Source organism: Bidens hawaiensis, unplaced genomic scaffold, assembly GCF_021521415.1.
Source record: "Bidens hawaiensis isolate Kalapana, Puna unplaced genomic scaffold, B.hawaiensis_p1.1 tig00000284_1, whole genome shotgun sequence".
Taxonomy (NCBI): Eukaryota; Viridiplantae; Streptophyta; class Magnoliopsida; order Asterales; family Asteraceae; genus Bidens; species Bidens hawaiensis.
Window position 1 is genome coordinate 2302239 of NW_027491022.1, and position 20040 is coordinate 2322278.

General features: G+C 41.0%; 1 protein-coding gene across 1 annotated transcript; it reads left to right on the forward strand.

Moving 5' to 3' along the window:
- The first annotated feature begins 1031 nt into the window (after positions 1–1031).
- LOC143618767 (uncharacterized) lies at positions 1032–2186 on the forward strand. The gene is made up of 3 exons (XM_077090868.1): positions 1032–1083; positions 1361–1758; positions 1860–2186. Exons 1-3 carry the CDS (start codon positions 1032–1034, stop codon positions 2184–2186), a joined length of 777 nt encoding a protein of 258 aa, XP_076946983.1.
- The last annotated feature ends 17854 nt before the right edge of the window (positions 2187–20040 follow it).

Sequence of the window (20040 nt, forward strand, 5' to 3'; positions counted from 1 at the left end):
TATTGTTTAGTAGTTACTGACAAGTACTAAAGATTTTAATGGGTGTTGTTTATGAGCATAAATAATCAAACAACCGTTCTCGTGCAAAATTTGATCACCAAGATCGAATCACCTTTAAAAGTTGCAAGTGAGGCGTATTCGAAGTGATAATAGTACTAAGTTTAAAAATATTATCATGGAGCTTGTAGCATCCAACTTTTTGTTAAATAATAAATGACGGAAAGTTTTGTTATTAACTGTGTGTCGTTAAGTTAGTCGTATGTTAAATGTTTGGATAAGGATTTGAAATGGGAATGGAGAGTGGGTGGTGGGACACATAACCCACTATATAAACCCAACCCACCAACCATTTCACCATTTTGTCACCCTCCCCACACACTAAAAACACACACACTTCTTCTCTCAAACACCCGGATCCAAATCCGAGCAAAAGAAAGGTGAATCTCGTGTTCAACGTCATCGAGCAACAAGAAATGTTGGGAAGATCCTGCGTGTTGTCCCGATCTGAACTCGAACCTTAAGCAAAAGGTAGGTTTCGGTTTAAATGGTTAAGTTATATGGTTAGAATCCGCATGCAAACAGATATATTGATAGATTGGGTTGTGAAATGTAAGAAAACAATATAAAGTTGGTAAGTTATAACCTCTCGGGTGCACTTTGTGATAAAAAGGTGGTGTTTGGACTTTGAGAGATGGGTTCAGGATCAGGTGCATGGGGTCAGAATGTGTCGAAAGTTGGGAAAGAGTAAAAATCAAGTCCTGAGGAAGAGACACGAAGTAAAATAGCTTTAAAATGGTAAAAACGAAGAAAGGAAGGCATTTCGCTTCGCTCAGCCTTGAGAAGCGAAACAGGCATTTCGCTTCGCTCAGCCTTGAGAAGCGAAATGCTCCCATGAGAAGCGAATCGCTTCCATGCGAAGCGAAGCGCTCCCATGCGAAGCGAAATGAAACCTCCCATGCGAAATTTTTTAAGTTGTGACCAGGTATATTTATGGATTACCCAAGGAGATTCGTGATCACGTGAGATCACACATGCCAGCAACAACCGAGTCTGCTATTAAGCTTGCTGGGTATTTGATGGAGAGTATGATCAGGAATCGATAGAAGAAAAGTTGTGATTGAAAAGAAGCGTGAAGCTGACTAAAAGAAGAAGTTTGAAAAGGGAAAGGAAAGGTCGAGTGTAGTTAATCGACCGTTATGTAAAAACTATGGAAAACGACATGGTGGTAGATGTTTGAAGCCTACGCCTGAAGTTGATGTTCGCAAGTTTGATCTGTTTTCGACTTGCAATTTCTGTAAGAGGCCATGACTTAAAGAGTAAGATTGTAGAAAGAAATTGATTGTATGTTTTGATTGTGGAGAGAGGGGGAATTTTAGTGCTGAGTGCACTAAGAAGAAACCAGCAGTATGTGGCACTAGTGATAGTGGTGCCAAGAATGACGGGAAGAAAGGGAACGCCCGCGCGTTTATGTTGAACACACAAAAGGCGGGTGAATTGCCAGATGTGATTACTAGTACGTTTCCTATTAATAACATTTACGCAAGAGTATTGTTTGATTCTGGAGCCAATCAAAGCTCTATAGATTATAAGTTCTGTAATCTGTTAAATGAACCTCTAGCTAAATTGAATAACTACTATGAAGTTGAAACAACTAACGGAAATCTAACCCAAATATCTGAAATATTAAGTAGTTATATTTCCTTAGCTGGATATGAGTTGTCAGTGCATCTATTGCCTATGGAGTTAGCAGGATTTGATGTGATTCTATGAATGGATTGGATAGCAGCCCCAATCTCGAATTTTATACAATGAAAAGGCCATTGATATACTAACTCCTAATAAGAAAGTCATTCGAATAGCTGGGGATAAAGAAGCTGGTAGAATTGGAATCATTTACAAAAAAAAAAGCGAGTCACTATTTAGGTAAAGGTTGCTTAGCCTTTGTGGCATATGTAACTACAGAACCCGAACTTAAGAAAAAGGAAGAAGTTCCAATCGTTTCTGAATTTAAGGACGTATTTCCTGATGAAATGCCTGGAGTCCCACCTGACCGAGAAGTCAAATTCCGAATAGACTTAATTCCAGGAATGGCTCCGATTGCAAAATCTCCTTATCGTTTAGCACCGACTGAAATGAAAGAATTGAAGAAACAACTACACGAATTATTGGAGAAGGGATTTATTTGACTGAATTCTTCACCTTGCGGAGCTCCAATTTTGTTTGTCAAGAAGAAAGACGGGTCAATGAGAATGTGCATTGGCTATCGCGAGCTGAATAAAGTCAAGATCAAGGTATCTGTTACCAAGAATTGATGATCTTTTCGATCAATTGCAGGGGGCAAGCTGTTTTTCAAAGATTGATCTAAGATCCGGGTATCATCAACTAAAGGTTCAAGAAGAAGACATATCAAAGGAATTCTTGGTGTAACGTCCGTAAATTTTCGTTAGAAGGGTCTATGCCTAACAAAGATTGTATCTTCAACCGAGACCCGTTCTGTTAACTTCAGGGACCCTTTGGTCATTCTCGTAAGTTGATTTTCCTAACCTTTCATCCAAGTTATCACAATTCCAAACTTGAGGGGCTAGAGTGCAAATTACATTATAATAACCTAAAACCCTTTTCTTCCCCCTCTTGTTGTCCGATCGGCGCCACCACCATCAACCTCAACTCGTTTTTCGTGCAGCTCCATCCGAGTTCCAGCCTTCCCGAGACTTGTTCCAGGTCGGTATTATATTATTACAACTCTTTTTAACCATAAAACCCTTTAATGAACACGTTAGGGTTGAGTTTTGGTCATAATGATTTCTGACAGATTCGTACTTGTTTATTGTTCGGTCCGTAACTCGAAGAAAATTTATTGTTTTTGATCGATTCTTGTTTCTATCATGTTCTACTTTGAGTCTAGTTTCCATAAAGGTATAATATGTAATTTTTGGACGATGTTTGAATACTTTTTATGATTTTATTAGATCGAGTGTCAAAGCTGATGCGGGATGACGGATTCTGGACTGTTTTCCTGACATGATAAATCTTTTTCGACAAGTCCAAATTGGTTGGTTCCACTTCTGAAAGTTAATATTTTGAGTTAGGAACCAAACCCAATTAGAACCATTTAATTTGGCTGGGTAATAATTTTTATAAAAATAAAACCATTTCGTTACGCACAGAAATAGTTGCACATACCTTTCTGTGTTTGAGGAATTTTTATGATTTTTGTATCCACTAGAAAAATATAATAAAAATATTTTTATAAACTAAAGATATTTATGAAACTCTGGTAAAAATTTAATAATTTAATTCCATGGTTTTCCTATGTAATAAAATACATCTTTGCATGCTAAAATCTGCATGTTATATTCGTTATTGATCGATAAGTTCGTTTTAGGCTTAACCGGTGGCTGCCTTTTATCGCATCTTTCGGGGCTGTTATAATTGAAGTTTGTGCTCCGTCATCTTCTTAGGTATGTCTAGTGTAATATACTTTAGTATCATGTAAGGCCCCGTTACCGGTAACCCTACTTTCGTGTTGGATTTACTCATAAACACAGTTCTAAAAATCAGAGTTAATTAAAACGTTTACGCGGAATATAAAACTTTCATAAAACATTACATAATTCATAACTTGTCTCAAAACATCATTTGTCTTTCAACATTAAAGAATTAAAATTAAAACATCATAAGTCTTCAGATGCCAGACTCTTATTCAGTGCCACGTGTCTCCTCAAGCGAGCTGCCTCATCCTACTCACCTGCGTGCATACTAAAAGTCAGCTACGCTGAGTGAGTTCTAGTTAATCATATAATCATACAATACATTCTTACATTTCATACTTAACCTCTTAACTTTCCTTCATACACACCTAAGTGCTTATACTTTCATTTTTACCTTCATACTTTCTTTACATACATAATCATACGTTTTAAAGAGCCTTTCGCCCTATAACCTCACAGATATTATAAGGGTCTGGTCCCTAGTTCTCGAATATTAGAAGGGTTTGATTTCCTAACATCACAGATATTATAAGGGTCTGGTCCCTAACATCACAGACATTATAAGGGTCTGGTCCCTAGTTCTCGAATATTAGAAGGGTTCGATTCCCTAACATCACAGATATTATAAGGGTCTGATCCCTAACATCACAGACATTATAAGGGTCTGGTCCCTAGTTCTCGAATATTAGAAGGGTTCGATTCCCTAACATCACAGATATTATAAGGGTCTGGTCCCTAACATCACAGATATTATAAGGGTCTGGTCCCTAGTTCTCGAATATTAGAAGGGTTCGATTCCCTCTTCGTTACCATACAACCATACATCGTACCTCGAGTATTATTAGGGCTCGGTACCCTTTTCGTAACCATACAACCATACAACCGTCATTTCCTTCTTTTATTAACTTTATTACGTTCATACACATAAACATACATATCATACTTACCTTATTTATAACGTTACAACCTGACAGTACGTGCAATATCCGAAGATCGTTCACGTACCATCAAGCAATCATTCATTCATATCACATATATCACATATGGCATACACTTATCACTTAGGATAAATGTATTAACAACACATCAAGTATGCACACAGCCCCGAAAACATAACAAGGAATGGGGCTAGAACTCACCTGAACACGGTTACGTTCACCGTTAATCGTAATCCCTTTCTTCAGTTGTGCACGGCTGACTGTATAACAAGTATACGTATCAATTAACTATCACTTCTCATAATGTATTTCTATCTTTATATGACCCACAACGAACGGGGGTCCGGGGGCAGCGCCCCTGGCAGCGGGGTCTAGGGGCGGCAGCCCCTAGCAGGGTCCAAGGGGCAGAGCCCCTGGCTGGGGTCGCGTTAAACCTTAGGCGAACTTAGCTTTAGGCGAAGTTGTCATCAGGCGAACTTGGCTTTAGGCGAAGTTAAGCCTCAGGCGAACTTAGCTCTAGGCGAAGTTGTCATCAGGCGAACTTGGCTTTAGGCGAAGTTAAGCCTCAGGCGAACTTAGCTCTAGGCGAAGTTGTCATCAGGCGAACTTAGCCGTAAGCGAAGTTATCAATTAGGCGAACTTGGCCTCAGGCGAAGTTATCGCTTTGAAGGCGAAGTTATCGCTTTGAAGGCGAAGTTGCCCAGTTGCAGGCGAAGTTGCCCAGATCAGCCGATTTTTTGGTTTTTATTGAGCATTTTGGCGATTTTAACACCCTTGTTAAGGTGCGACATCACTCACTACGCTTCCCGACCATTTTCGGTCGTATCTACACTATAAAACTTGGATCTTTAAACTTCAAAGATCAAGAATCATACCTTTCTGAGCTTGTTTGGATATTGTTTAACTTGTTAACACAACTAATCGCTCTCTCTCGGATCTGGCTTGGTTCTTCCCTCGGCCGGCGGCGGTGTTGGTGTGAGGTGTGTGTGTTTTGGAGTGTAAGAGAATATGGTGAAATGAAAGATATTTTAGAGTTTAGGGGATATTTATATCCCTTAAATCCCATGGACCTAAGGCCCATTCTCATTTAACCCATCTCAATTAATCCAAGTCCATGATCCGCTCCTTACTCGATATCCAATAATTAACGCGAAATCACTAAACATAACTTTCTTTATTCAACATTAAAATTTTAGGATGTTACAAGTCCTCCCTCCTTAAAGAGGTTTCGTTCCCGAAACCTAACTATTACATAAACAAACTAGGGTAAAACTTGCGCATCTCATCCTCGGCTTCCCAAGTAGCATCTGATCCCTTGCGGTGTTTCCATATCACTTTTACCAGAGGTATAATCTTGTGACGAAGCTGCTTCTCCTTGCGATCAACGATCTCTATCGGTTGCTCGATGTAGTTCAATTGTTCATCAACCTCAATGTCCATCAACGGCACGTGAGACGTGTCATCAGCTAGACACTTCCTCAAATGAGAAACATGGAAGGTTGAATGGATTCCTTCTAACTCATCGGGTAAATCCAGTTTATAAGCTACTTCACCCACACGATATACAATCTTGAACGGTCCAATGTACCTCGGACTCAATTTCCCCCTCTTTCTAAAACGGATAATTCCTTTCCAAGGCGAGACCTTAAGCATCACATTGTCACCAACGTTAAACTCAATTGGTCGTCGCCGCTTATCTGCATAAGACTTTTGTCTGTCTTGAGCGGCTTTCATTCTTTGTTGGTGCATAATGTCAGTAGTTCATAGTCTAGTGTCTGTAATCTAGTCTGTAATGTTAATTGTGTTTTGTATATGTTTAAGCGAAGTTACTGACAAGTTCGCTTATCAGGCGAACTTGTTAGTCAAGCGAAGTTAGCAACAACTTCGCCTGAACATATCAGGCGAAGTTGTCGTGTATTTATACGCTAGGTCACGGCTTGTTTAGAGTTTTTTAAGGTAATCGTATACAGACGTGTGTGAGTCGAGAGACGTGAGAACCAGAGAGTATTGAGTCTGAATTCAGTGATTATATCACCTGTTTCGGTTATAATATAACGTGTGTTCGTTTATTCGTATCGTGTGTTTGTTTGATTCGTGTTCTACGCTCGTAACAACCTACGCAGGGATTCCGCACCTGTGTAGATCGAGATATCCCGTGCAGATCCATCCAGGGAACCTACAATTGGTATCAGAGCTATTGCTCAATTGTGTGGTTCGGGATATTCACGCGGGTGTAGAAATCGTCCCGTTTCGACTATTCGCGGGACGTGTTTTTTGTGTTTTTGTGTCATTCTTACCTCCTACCATCGTATTCAACCCTTTACACCGTCAAAAACCTCGAAAAACCCAGAAATCAGATCTGTAGAAACTTCGTGTGCATCAGGCGAAGTTGCCGTCACTGTTCGTAGGGTTTCGGCGAAGATATAAGGTTAAGCGAAGTTATCCACAACTTCGCCTACCTTCTCAAGTTCGCCTAACTCAAGCGAAGTTCTCTACAACTCCGCCTACCTCCTAAGTTCGCTTACCTCAAGTGAAGTTAAGAATCAGCGAAGTTCTTCAGCGAAGTTAAGACTTAAGCGAAGTTATCCGTAACTTCGCCTACAGTACTTTTCAGAAGAAATTTTTTTTTGTTTTTCGGGTTTCTTAGTTTTTGAGAAAGATGTCGTCAATTAACATCTCAGAGTTAGTTAAGATGGAAGTAGAAGCAGGGTCAGCTACTAAGGCCCCAAAGTTGCTTAAAGGAACCGACTTCGTTGCTTGGAAGGATCGGTTCGAACAATATGTCAAGTACCAGGATGCGAAAATGTGGGTATGCATCTAGGATGGTTATATTCCACCAACTATGGAGTACGAAGGTCGTGATCAGATCAAAAAGTACAGCAAAATGGAAGAAGAAGAGAAAAAGATGTATGAGGCCGAGAGCAAGGCTCATGCTGCTATCACTATGGCTCTTCCACAAGAGATCCTTCATACTTTTAGAAAGTACAAGACAGCAAGAGAGCTTTGGGAAGCTCTTGAGAACCGGTTTGAAGGAAATGTGGGAATCCGTGCTTCGAAGATCAAATTGCTCAAAACTCAATTCTCGGTCTTCAAGTATCTGAAAAACGAATCACTTGATGATATCATCACCAGATATTATCATCTGATGACTGAACTCAGCAACTATTCAATTGCATACAAAGAAGATGAGATTGTTGAGAAGCTTCTTGATGCTCTCCCACCAAAATGGGAGATGTATACTGTGTTGATAAGAGAAGATAAAGACTTTGCTGACTATGACCTTGAGACAGCAGTTAACAAGCTCCGAACCTTTGAGCTTAACATGGTTAGAAAGGAGACACCTACGGATCAGGTTCAAGATCCAGGTATGTATGGTGCTAAAGTCAACTCTAGTTCAGGTTCGAAGACTGAATCAGCTGCCTACTACTCGAAGGGAGAGTCGGGCGCCAACTCATCACATGAGGGGCATGTGTCAGTCAACACGAATGGTGATGTTTGCTTTGTAGCAGATGGATCTAGTGCATCTAAACCGCAAGCAAGCAAGAGTAGTTGCTCTCCAAGTATTCCTAGCAACAACTACTCTAAGATGCCTATGAGTGTCAAATCTGCTGAAGAGCAGTTTGCTCTCTATGCTTCTTTTATTGCTTCCTATGAGAACTACATTCAGGGGAAGATTGTTGATCTAGCTATGTTGGATGAAGACTATGACCAGATTGATGCTGATGATATGGAAGAAATGGATCTGCAATGGCAGATGGCTATGATCGTGAGAAGAGTGAAACGGTTTATGAAAAAGACCGGAAGAAAGTTTGTCGGTGGAAGGCCAGGGTTTGACAAGACGAAGGTAAGATGCTACAACTGTCAGCAAAACGGCCACTTTGCTAAGGAGTGCAGAAATGAGCGTGTAGAACGTGGTCAAGGCAAGTCTACACAGCATAATGGGGGTAGTAAAGATTATAGTGCCATGATTTCCAGAGAAGATGGTGAATATAACTGGAACCTGCATTCTGAAGAAATCTTTGAACAGGCAAATTTGGCGAATGTGGAAAATGAAGAAAGTGAGAAAGCTACTGGAGAAGAAAAAGCTTTCATGGCTGATGCAAAAGACCAGCTCTCCGAGGTATGTTCTAAACCTACTTGTTCTAAATGTGAAAACTTGTCTGAGCAATTAACAACTATAACTGATCAGTATGTTAGTTTGGATGCTGAGTTTAAAACTCTAAAAGAAGATCATCATTTTACAAAAGCAAGAGAAAATAGCTATAAAGTTAAAATAAAAGCTTGTGAAAAAGATATTAAAAGTCTAAAAGCAAAACTTGCTGAAAAAATTCAAGTGATTGATCTAAGCTATGAAGTTTTGGAAGAAAAAACCAAACTAATAGCTGAAAGAGAAAAACAGATTGCTGATCACCAGGTGAAAGTGGTGGAACTGAATAGAAAACTTGAGCAGTTTAGAAATTCCTCTGCCATTCTTGATCACCTTGTTAGTGATCAAGGTTCCTCAGTTAAGAGGGGAGGAATTGGTTATCATGAGGTTCCACCACCTTATAATCACAATTACACTTTTAATCCTAGTAATCAGAAATCTGTTGACTTTGAGGTTGTTCAGACAGTTCCAATTAAGGTAACTAGTAAAGAACCAGATGTTAGTAGAGGCGAAACAAGTCCGCCTGTGTCAAGTGTTAAAATTTCTGTTCCGAGTCCGGTCTCATCAGATTCGGATAAGTCATTCGAGTCGGGTAAGACAAAGGAGGAGGTTGTATTACCAAATAGTGGAGAGAAAGATAAAACAACTAAAAAGAGTTCTCCGCTAAACCCTTATGTCCCACCATATGTGAGACTAACGGGCGGTAGTACAGCCTCGACATCCAAAACAACTGTTGAAAAGAAAGTTGTTTTAGGTGTTGTTTTAGGTGTAATCAATTAGGGCACCTAGTTGTAGATTGCCCTCTGAAGCAGCGATTCAGAGGTGTGAGGCATACCAAAACTGAGACTAAGCCTAATGGTAATTATAATACTGGTAAAAGTGAAAACCATTCAAAATTCAGAAATCAGACTAATTCAGGTTTTCAAAGAAACCAATCTCAGTTTCACACTGCTGATAACCAAACAGTAAGTTATAATTCTTTCAATTCACAAAGGTTTGGAAGGCCTCACAATCAATCTACAAGGAGGTATACTAATAGGACTTACAGGAATTATACAGAGACTAACTTTGGAAAGCCAAAGTTCGGGATGTATAGATCCAAGACCAATTGGTCTTGGGTCCCTAGATTCTAATCTTTTGCTTTAATCGTGCAGGAACAGTTGAACAGGGCTGCCAATAATCTTTGGGTTGTGGATAGCGGCTGTTCCCGGCACATGACGGGTAACAAAATCTTGTTACAAGATTTGAAACCTGTTCAAGGAGGGAGAGTGAGCTTTGCTGGAGAAAGTGGAGGCAAGATTACAGGAATGGGAACGGTGTCTAATGGAAAGATGACTCTAGAGAAAGTAAACTTTGTCGAAGAATTGAAGCACAATCTGCTGAGTGTGTCGCAGATCTGTGATAAGGAGTACACCGTACATTTTACAAAGAATGAGGCGATTGTGTTGCATCCTGGTTTTCAGATACCAGAGGAGTGGATTGTGATGAAGGCTTCACGTGTGAGGAATACGTATATTATGGATATGAGGTCGACTGAAATGGCCACGGAAGAATCATGCCTTATGACAAAAGCGAGCGGAGTCCGAATTGTGGCATAGGAGAATGGGGCACATTCATCTTCGGAAGATGAACCACATTGTCAAGAATGGACTTGTGCTGGGCGTTCCCTTGAAAAGTTTCAACTTTGAAGACAAATGTCTAGCGTGCAAGAAGGGAAAGCAGCACAAGAAATCCCATCACACCAAGAAGGTCAATTCTATTGTTAGTACTCTAGAATTGCTTCACATGGATCTCTTCGGTCCCGTGAATGCAAAAAGTCTAGGAGGTGCTTCTTATTGCTTGGTGATCACTGATGATTACTCACGATATTCGTGGGTATATTTCCTGAAATCAAAAGATGAAACGGCTCAGATGGTGAAGAATTTGATTACCAAAGTTGAGAACGTTATGGATAAAAGGGTTAAGTTCATCAGGAGTGACAATGGAACGGAGTTCAAGAATTATGAAATGGAGATCTTCTGCCTTCAGAAAGGGATTGAGCACCAGTACAGCGCTCCGTATACTCCGCAACAGAATGGAGTGGCTGAGAGGAAGAATAGAACGTTAATTGAAGGAGCCAGAACTATGCTGGCTGATTCGAAGCTTCCTGTGGTGTTCTGGGCTGAAGCTGTTGCTACAGCCTGTTATATCCTGAATAGAGTCTTGACTGTTAAAAGACTTAATAAAACGTGTTATGAGCTTATGCATGGGAGGAAGCCCAACTTGAGTGGTCTTGAACCATTCGGGTCCCCTTGTTCGATTTTAAAGACAAATTCTAAATTTGGTGAAGTAGCCGATGAAGGAATCTTAGTCGGTTATGTTGTTGGGACTCTCAACAGACGTGTCTTTAATACATTGACCGGCAAGGTTGAGGTGGTGTGTAACACCGATATCACAAGTTACAAACCGCCAAAACCAAGCAACGGACCTGCTGAGTTTTTCGACTATGATAGACTTTTTAAGTCTTTTAACATACCTTATTTGGATAGTGCAGAAGTAGAAGAAAGAGTTGCTACGAAGATGATCCTTGATGAGGAAGAAAATCTAGTGCAAAGACAGCTGTTTGATAAATGTCAACCTTCCTCATCAAATGCTATCGATACCCCTGCTGCCTCTCCTGAAGAAGAATTTTTCAATCCGTTTCACTCTCAGCAAGGAACAACCATTGACGAGCTCTCTTCTAACTTGGAAGACAATTTGCATGTCGGTTCGGTTCCGACCACGAGAATTCATAAAGATCACCCTTTGGAGAATGTGATTGGTGATGTGTCCTCCGGTGTACAAACAAGACGTAGCTTGAATGAGCACACCTGTGTTTACACAAGCATTTAGGAGACAGGCATAATCAACGAATGCTTGTACACCTGCTTTATCAGCCAGATTGAACCAAAGAATTATCAAATGGCTCTAAAGGACAGCTCGTGGGTCGAAGCCATGCAAGAAGAGCTGGCTCAATTCAAGAAAATGGAAGTTTGGACTTTGGTTGAAAAACCAAAGAATGTGCATGCGATAGGCACAAAATGGGTTTTTAAGTGCAAGAGAGATGAGAAAGGGATTATTATAAGAAACAAGGCGAGGCTAGTCGTTAAAGGTTTTAATCAACAAGAGGGGATTGATTATAATGAAGTGTTCGCTCCTGTGGCAAGATTGGAAGCCATTAGATTGTTTTTGGCATTTGCTACTTATAAGAAGATGAAGGTATTTCAGTTAGACGTGAAAAGTGCGTTCCTAAATGGGAAAGTTGATGAGGTTGTGTACGTTGAGCAACCTCCGGGTTTTCCTGACCCAGACTTTCCAGACCACGTGTACAAGTTAAGCAAGGCGTTGTATGGACTACATCAGGCACCTCGTGCCTGGTACTCAACCTTATCAGATTACTTGCTTGAAAATGGGTTTGAAAGAGGGAAGATAGATAGCACGTTGTTCTTCAAGAGAGAAGGAAGCGACTTCCTGCTGGTGCAAGTCTACGTGGATGACATTATCTTTGCTGCATCAAAAGTCTCCATGTGTCAGGAGTTTGAGGCCGTCATGAAGAAAAGGTTTGAAATGAGTGCTATGGGTGAACTAACTTTCTTTTTAGGATTGCAGGTTGATCAGAAGAAGGATGGGATGTTCATTCATCAGACCAAGTATGTCCATGATGTGCTCAAACGCTTCAAGATGGAGGACAGCACTCCATTCGATACTCCAATCTGCGTCAACCATAAATTGGGTGCTGAGACAGACAATGACGCAGATGTGGACCCAACTCAGTATCGGGCTATTATAGGTTCTTTAATGTACTTAACTGCTTCTAGGCCTGATATTATGTTTGCAGTTTGTCTTTGTGCTCGTTTTCAGGAAAACCCAAAGGAATCTCACATGAAGGGTGTGAAGAGGATCTTGCGATATCTCAAAGGCAAACCTAAGCTGGGGTTGTGGTACGCGAAGGGAGGAGACTTGGAGTTGGTAGCTTACACAGATTCTGATTATGGAGGGTGCAATCAGAGTCGGAAGTCAACTACTGGAGGATTTCAGTTTCTAGGAGGCAGATTAGTGTCCTGGCGATGCAAGAAGCAGACATCAGTCGCCATTTCAACATGTGAGGCAGAATACATGGCAGCATCCAACTGCTGCTCCCAGGTTCTGTGGATTCAACAACAGTTACGCGACTATGGTCTGAATTTCTCACTTACTCCAATTTGTATTGATAACACTGCTGCGATCTCAGTAACTAATAATCCCGTAAAGCACAGTAAAACTAAACATATTGACATACGTCATCATTTTATACGGGATTGTGCTGAGAAGAAACTGATTGTGCTTGAAAAGGTGGATACGCTTGGTAATTTCGCTGATTTATATACTAAAGCGTTTGACAAATCAAGATTTCAAAACCTTGTTGAGTTGAATGGGATGATCAATCCCGAGTAACCATGCTTTTTGTGCATATATATAAAAAAAAAGTGTCACTATCGCTTAAAATTATGTCGGTTACCTCAGTTTGAAGGACATATCCTCGGATATGTTTGGTCCTCATTTTCTACTTGTAGAGTATGAGGGTTGCCATTAACCAGATGACTGAAAGTGACCGGGGCGATTATGATGTCTTTTTATTCTTTCGCTGAAAATTAGTCGATCATACTTAGTTAGAAGGACACATACTTGTATGTGGTCGGTCCAGCTAATCCATTGGATTCGCAGGATAACCGTTTACCTGAAGACTTTGAACTGATTGGGGCGATTGAAGTCAAAAAATTTTTTTAGGGAAATGAAATTATTTTTCAAGTCTACTACTTCGTAAGAAGTTCTGTTACTATGTTTTAACAGAAAATTGATCCAACCTTGGAAAATGATAGATTTACTGATTCTGTGTGCTTAACTAGTGAAGTTATTAGGCTTAAAAGGCTTTAGAACAGTCATTGTATGTCATGGTAGCTTTTTATGGTGCGTAAAAGTAGATGTGATACAAACTAAATCTACTCGATTTTACGTGGAAACTCCTTAAGAGTTTTGCATGTCTTCATATATATCTTTCCGAATGATAGGCAGAAAAGCGATTACCCAGTCATACACGAGCCCGTAAGTGTTCTGATTCCCGTAAAGATAGTGTGTGAAGAAACTGCAGTGATCCAGATTCGGGACTTGCAGTTGTTTACTACTCTGAAGTCTATGTAAATGTTTATCGTAAAAAAAAAAAAAAAAAAAAAAAAAAACCTTATGAGTTATTGAAACATTCTAGAGCTGACAATGTCAAGACTTCTCAATCATGGAGTAAGAAAGAGAACGGGAAGCAGATGAAGAGTACTTACAAACTTAATCAGACACTATGGGTCGAAGTCAATTCGGGGTGACTTGGGGAAAGCCAAATACGCTTTGAGAATATATAGGAGGCATCATAATCTCTGAGTTGTTGCCCACTTAATTTTTGAGCTTAATTGAACTTAACTCGTATCACAGAAACGATGAAAACCATCTTAAGTTATTTACCTGCCTACAACCTGTTTCTTTATGTCATAATACAGCTAAACACGGATCTATGTGACAGTCACGTAGTTAGTATGATTCCTGTTCGGATCTTTTCTAAAACGTAGTAGTCCCTGTCGAGACTGAAATTTGATCCCTTGTACTTTAATTTTTAAAAGTTTTTCGTACTTAGGTAGTTTATGATTTTATAACTGGTTACTTGGACTTGATCGTGTCATTTAATTCTTAAAGGGAAGTTTTTAAAACTTAATTGCAAAATGTTCAAACTATAGGGGTTTATTTTGTAAAATCGGCGAACTTGTGAATAACTTCGCCCTAGGCGAAGTTATCCACAATTTCGCCTGTGTAACTCCGCCCCTATATAAAGAATACTTAAGGTCAAACAGTTCATTATTTTCTGAAATTCGGCGAACTTATTCTCTCGATTAATCCAGCGAACTTGTCCGTTTTCCAGCGAACTTATCGTTTTTTTTTTCGATCCTTGTGCTTATTTTTCCAGTTTCCGTTTCGATTTCAAGGTGTGTGTTGTCATTATATCGTATAATCCTTGTTCTCCGATGTTAATCAGTGGTCGTTTCGACCCGGTTATGGACCTCAGACCGTCGGACCGTACAATCGGATTTTTCAAAAATTGTTTTACGTGGTTCTAATCAGTTTGATCGTCTAAATAACCTTAAAATCATGTGTTTCGGACCCCTCAATCGTCAAACTAACCATGAAACATCAGATTTCCGAGTTTGAATCTGCTTACTGTCGCCGATTCATATTCAGGCGAACTTATAGGTTAAGCGAAGTTATCAGTAACTTCGCCTAAGGTTTAACTTCGCCTGATAATGAATTATGCAACAGTATATGAGGCGATGTTGTGGTTAGGCGAAGTTATCATTAACTTCGCCTGGACCTTTTACTTAAAAGTTAATAGACGAAGTTACAGTTGAAGCGAAGTTGTTTACCAACTTCGCCCCACCTTTAACTTCGCCTATACAGAATAATCACAACTTTGCTCATGGTAACAGGCGAACTTGTGGTTTGCCTTGACGGTCATCTAACTTGATCTGTTTGTTGCAGATATGGCTGCAGTAGCAGGTGCTGGAGGTGCTGGAGGAGATGATGGAGGAGATAATGAGAGAAAATTCTTTCCGGGTCATAACATGTATATCACACTTGACCCAGACGCGAGTGGAGTAGATGATTTCCGCGAAATCATCACATTCCTGCTACGCTCGCGGATATTCCACGCCATTACGACAACTCTGCCGATTTCCTTGCCCAACATTGAGGATTTCTGGCAGACTGTGGAATATGACTGCCGCGTCGACCCCCCGGTGATGCGTGCAACGGTAAATGGTCAGGATGTTCAGTTCTCGTCTGAACAAATCCGGGTGGCTTTGCAATTCGGAGAGGAGACGAGGGACGACCCGACAGAGTTTGTTGCTCCGTTCCGTGATGGAGCATTTCTACGAATGGGATATTCTGGTCCCTTGGGGGATACACAAAGAAGGAAAGGTTTCTTGCTCGATCAGTGGCGCTTCCTCATGCACGTAATGATTGTCTGCATGTCAGGAAGGAAGGCGGGCACTGACGGGATGGGCGCGACCTTGCAGTCGGCGATGACTGCTCTGACTTATAACAAGCGTTAAAGCTTGAGTCAGATGGTCTTCTATGAGATTGATCGACAGCGAAGGGCGATGGGGCGTGAGATATTCATCATGTATCCAAGATTTCTACAAATGATCTTGAATCATGTTGCTCCCACGTTGCCTCAACGTCGCCCTATCAGATACGTGGAGAGTGTGAACAAGCGTATCTTTGCTCAATGTAGAACTTCGAGTGCTAGAAGCAAGCCTGAACTGCGTCCTAGGCATACTCCACTGTTTGGGTATTTAATCAACCCTGAGTATGTTCCTGCTAATGGGGACGAGTTTAGAGATCCTCAAACACAACAGGCGGGAGCACCTCAAGATGTACCTGCTGCGCCTGTTGTGACAGCTGAAGAAGAGGTAGACCTTGACGCTGCTTTTGGCGGCCAAGGATTTTTTGACATGGACCGAGTTGATCTTCAAGAAAATATACAGGTCTCGGTTCCACAGAGTACGGGAGTAAATGTTACTAGAGCAGCTACGACGGTGGATGACTCAGATTTTGATGATGTAATGGATGAGGCAAGACGTATGATGGTGACTCAAGAGAGGACGTATGGGAAGAGAAAGAGGACAGATTACAACAATGAGTCAGAAGAAGAAGAAGACATTCATAAGTTGATCAGACGTTCAAGAAGGGACAGGACAGGTGCAGGTAGGGGAGCTGGTGAGAGCTCTAGAGTCATACGTTTCGCTCCGCCCGCACTGTCCGGTATGTCAATTGTCCCTACACCATTACAGGTCACAAGGCCAAGCGCCACGGACGTTCCCGTGGTGGCTACATCATCATCTGTTGGCCTCCCATCCATCACACTCCAGCTGAAGACTCCAGATATTGTATCGTTGCCGCCTCCAACGCTTACTCCGTCGGAGGTTGTTGCACAGGTTATTGAGTCGACAGTGGTTCACACTGCAGGGTTGTCGGTCACGATACCACCTGCGGTTACGTCCACAGCTACTTCTGATGTCCCGGTTTCATTCGAAATCCCTCCTCAGTATACTCAAGACATATCTCACATGAGGTTCGATTTCGATGCAACCCTATCAGACACGGAAAGAATAGCTGCACTAGAGCGGGTCGTGGCAGAGCAATCTAGGATATATCTTATCCAGACCCAGGCTATTCAGCGCCTAGTAGCAGAAAATCAACTACAATCGTCCCTCCTGGTTGAACATGGAAAAATTATAGATGCTATGAAGGAGTTCTTGGCATCTCAGGGGGAGACGAGCTGTAAAGGCGACGAGCTCAGGACAAAGAAGAAGAATGACAGAGACGATGATCCCAATGCATCGAAAGGTGCAGGTGGTGAGTTGCCAAGAACTACTCAAGCTCTTGGGACAACCACGGCTCAGGGGGAGTCTGCAGGTGCAGCTGGCGGTTCTGGTGGTGATGAGGTGGTGATGGTAGATGACGAGGAGATGGGAGATGATGTGATCGATGCCTTGAAGGAGTTGGATGATGATATGTTAGATGTTGATGATGTGTGTGATGATGATGTGCTGCCATTGGAAGAAATTGAGAAGATTGGTGCACAGATAGTGATAGAAGATGATGTTGAAGAAGGTGAAATTGTAGAGGAGAATGTTGAACACGAGCTTCCAACCGTTGAGAAGTCGAATGTATGTGAAGATACAGTAGTTGATGATACAGAATGGGAGGAGCAGCCTAGATGGAAGGAAGGCTATGCTCATTGGTTTATCAAAACGAAGAAGCCAGTGGTACCTACAATGTTCAAGAAAAGTTATAATATTAAAGGGTACGCTGAGTCAAAGAAAGGCATTATCTGTTGGTTATATGATGAACAGCTAAAAGTGTTCGTGGTGAAAAGATATGATGGGATCCAATACTTTAAGAGGACGTTGAGATCTCTAAATACCTTACCTGAGTGTGAGGTAAAGGATTTGGCCAGACTGGGGTTGATTAATAGAAGTGATGATAATATGGCCAGAGTTATTGGGAAGATAGTATGGAAAGAAAGTATTAAAGAGAAAAAGTTTGAGTTGTTAAAACCACAGAAAGGGAAATTAGTTGAAGATACTGAAAGAGGAATGAGAGCAGATGGCAAACCTTGGATGGTGATGAAATATAAGCCGATTCGGTGTTTGAAAGAGGTTCCAATGAAGACTATGCCTCAAGATGTGCTGAAAGATCTGAAATGGTGGTATGTGGATTGCCAGACTGCTGAAGCCGTGATGGAAGACGAAGACGAACAAGAAGTGCTAAGAGTGTATGATCCGATGCATCTTGTTAATTTATCTAAAGCTGATCTGCAGGTGTTAAACGAAAAGAAGATATTCTATATTCCTGCTTGGAAAGGCGAAGCGAGGAAATATCAGCGAGTAGTCACGGTCTGTGTAAGAGAGGGAGTGCATGCATGAAGATTACAAGACAAGTGCTTAAAGATAAAGATATGAAGCTACTGCCAAGGGGGAGTCTGTTGGTGCATAATGTCAGTAGTTCATAGTCTAGTGTCTGTAATCCAGTCTGTAATGTTAATTGTGTTTTGTTTATGTTTAAGCGAAGTTACTGACAAGTTCGCTTATCAGGCGAACTTGTTAGTCAAGCGAAGTTAGCAACAACTTCGCCTGAACATATCAGGCGAAGTTGTCGTGTATTTATACGCTAGGTCACGGCTTGTTTAGAGTTTTTTTAGGTAATCGTATACAGACGTGTGTGAGTTGAGAGACGTGAGAACCAGAGAGTATTGAGTCTGTATTCAGTGATTATATCACGTGTTTCGGTTATAATATAACGTGTGTTCGTTTATTCGTATCGTGTGTTTGTTTGATTCGTGTTCTACGCTCGTAACAACCTACGCAGGGATTCCGCACCTGTGTAGATCGAGATATCTCGTGCAGATCCATCCAGGGAACCTACATTCTTGCTTTGATCTGATCGAACTTTGAAGACGTTTCTTGAACCACTTCAAGGCTTCCCATTTCTTTCTGACCAATCTCACCCCAACACACCGGGGTTCTACATCGTCTACCGTAAAGCATCTCAAAGGGTGGCATACCAATACTTGAATGGTAACTGTTGTTATAGGAGAACTCTGCCAGGTGCAGATGATCATCCCAACTTCCACCAAAATCTAAAACACAAGCACGTAGCATATCCTCAAGGGTTTGGATCGTCCTTTCAGACTGTCCATCAGTTTGAGGATGATACGCCATCTCAATTAACCCATGGACCTAAGGCCCATTCTCATTTAACCCATCTCAATTAATCCAAGTCCATGATCCGCTCCTTACTCGATATCCAATAATTAACGCGAAATCACTAAACATAACTTTCTTTATTCAACATTAAAATTTTAGGATGTTACATATCATGAGTTTTGGCATTCGTTAGATTGGTCAACTGTTGATGAAGTGAAAACTAGGTTTCGGTTGTCTAGTTTGTCAATTGTTGCGTCTAGCGCGTTGTTTGAGGGAATTAACAACCAATTCGGATGTTGTAGCCTCAGTATAATTTGTTGGCTATGAAAAAATATATTTTATGCTATTGGGGCTGAATTGGTTGTCGGTTACTCAAACGGGTCGGTACGGCGCAAATTCGCGTTTATTGGTAATTTGTGCATCGTGCTTGCGAATTACCGACCCATCCAACTCGTGTAGCGTCGTTTGGACTTGTTGGCTGCGATTTTACTAAATTTGATCCACACGGGGCTGAGTCGGTATCTAAGTGCATAAACAACCCGTTAACGCGCGTATACGATAAAGTCAACAACTTTCGATGGTTAATTGGGAACCCTTTGTCCCCGGGATTAACTAAGGGTGGTTTTGGTAAATACATGGCCTCGGGGGCTGATGTAATTGGATTTGGTAATGTCAAGGCTTTAGGTCAATCAAATCATGTCAGAACGTCTCGTAGGATAAGCAAGTCGGTATGTTTAGTTAGTAATCTTTGTGTGCAATCCGACAGGCTTGTAAACTGTGGATTGGCTTTGAAGTTCTCATACCTATTGTTATTTGATTGGCTCGTTTCAGGTGAGTTCATGATGCCCTTTTTAATCTTTTTATGTTTTGGGCTAGCATACACACCGTATTACAATTTTAACCGATTTTACTTGTTACAACTATTTGGATGGTATTACATAGCCTCTTTCGTATATGTGGATTTATGAAAATATGTGTGATTTATATTTTATGCCTTAGGATATTTTAGACTCGTTTATGGTCATATATTCCTTAAGGTTATACATATTACTTGGGCTCTAAGCCTCGAGGTTGCTATTAGGCTTAGTATTGAATGCCTAGATTATCCATTATTTATGGATTGTATGTGGTGATATTGTTGGTTGGTTGTTTGAATTAGA

Excerpts from the sequence above, each read along its gene's own strand:
- LOC143618767 (XM_077090868.1), top strand. The coding sequence starts at position 1,032 with ATGCCAGCAACAACCGAGTCTGCTATTAAGCTTGCTGGGTATTTGATG. Across the intron at positions 1,084-1,360 it reads TGCTGGGTATTTGATGGAGA|AGAGGGGGAATTTTAGTGCT; the intron begins GTATGATCAGGA and ends TTGATTGTGGAG. Across the intron at positions 1,759-1,859 it reads TGGAGTTAGCAGGATTTGAT|CTGGGGATAAAGAAGCTGGT; the intron begins GTGATTCTATGA and ends TCATTCGAATAG.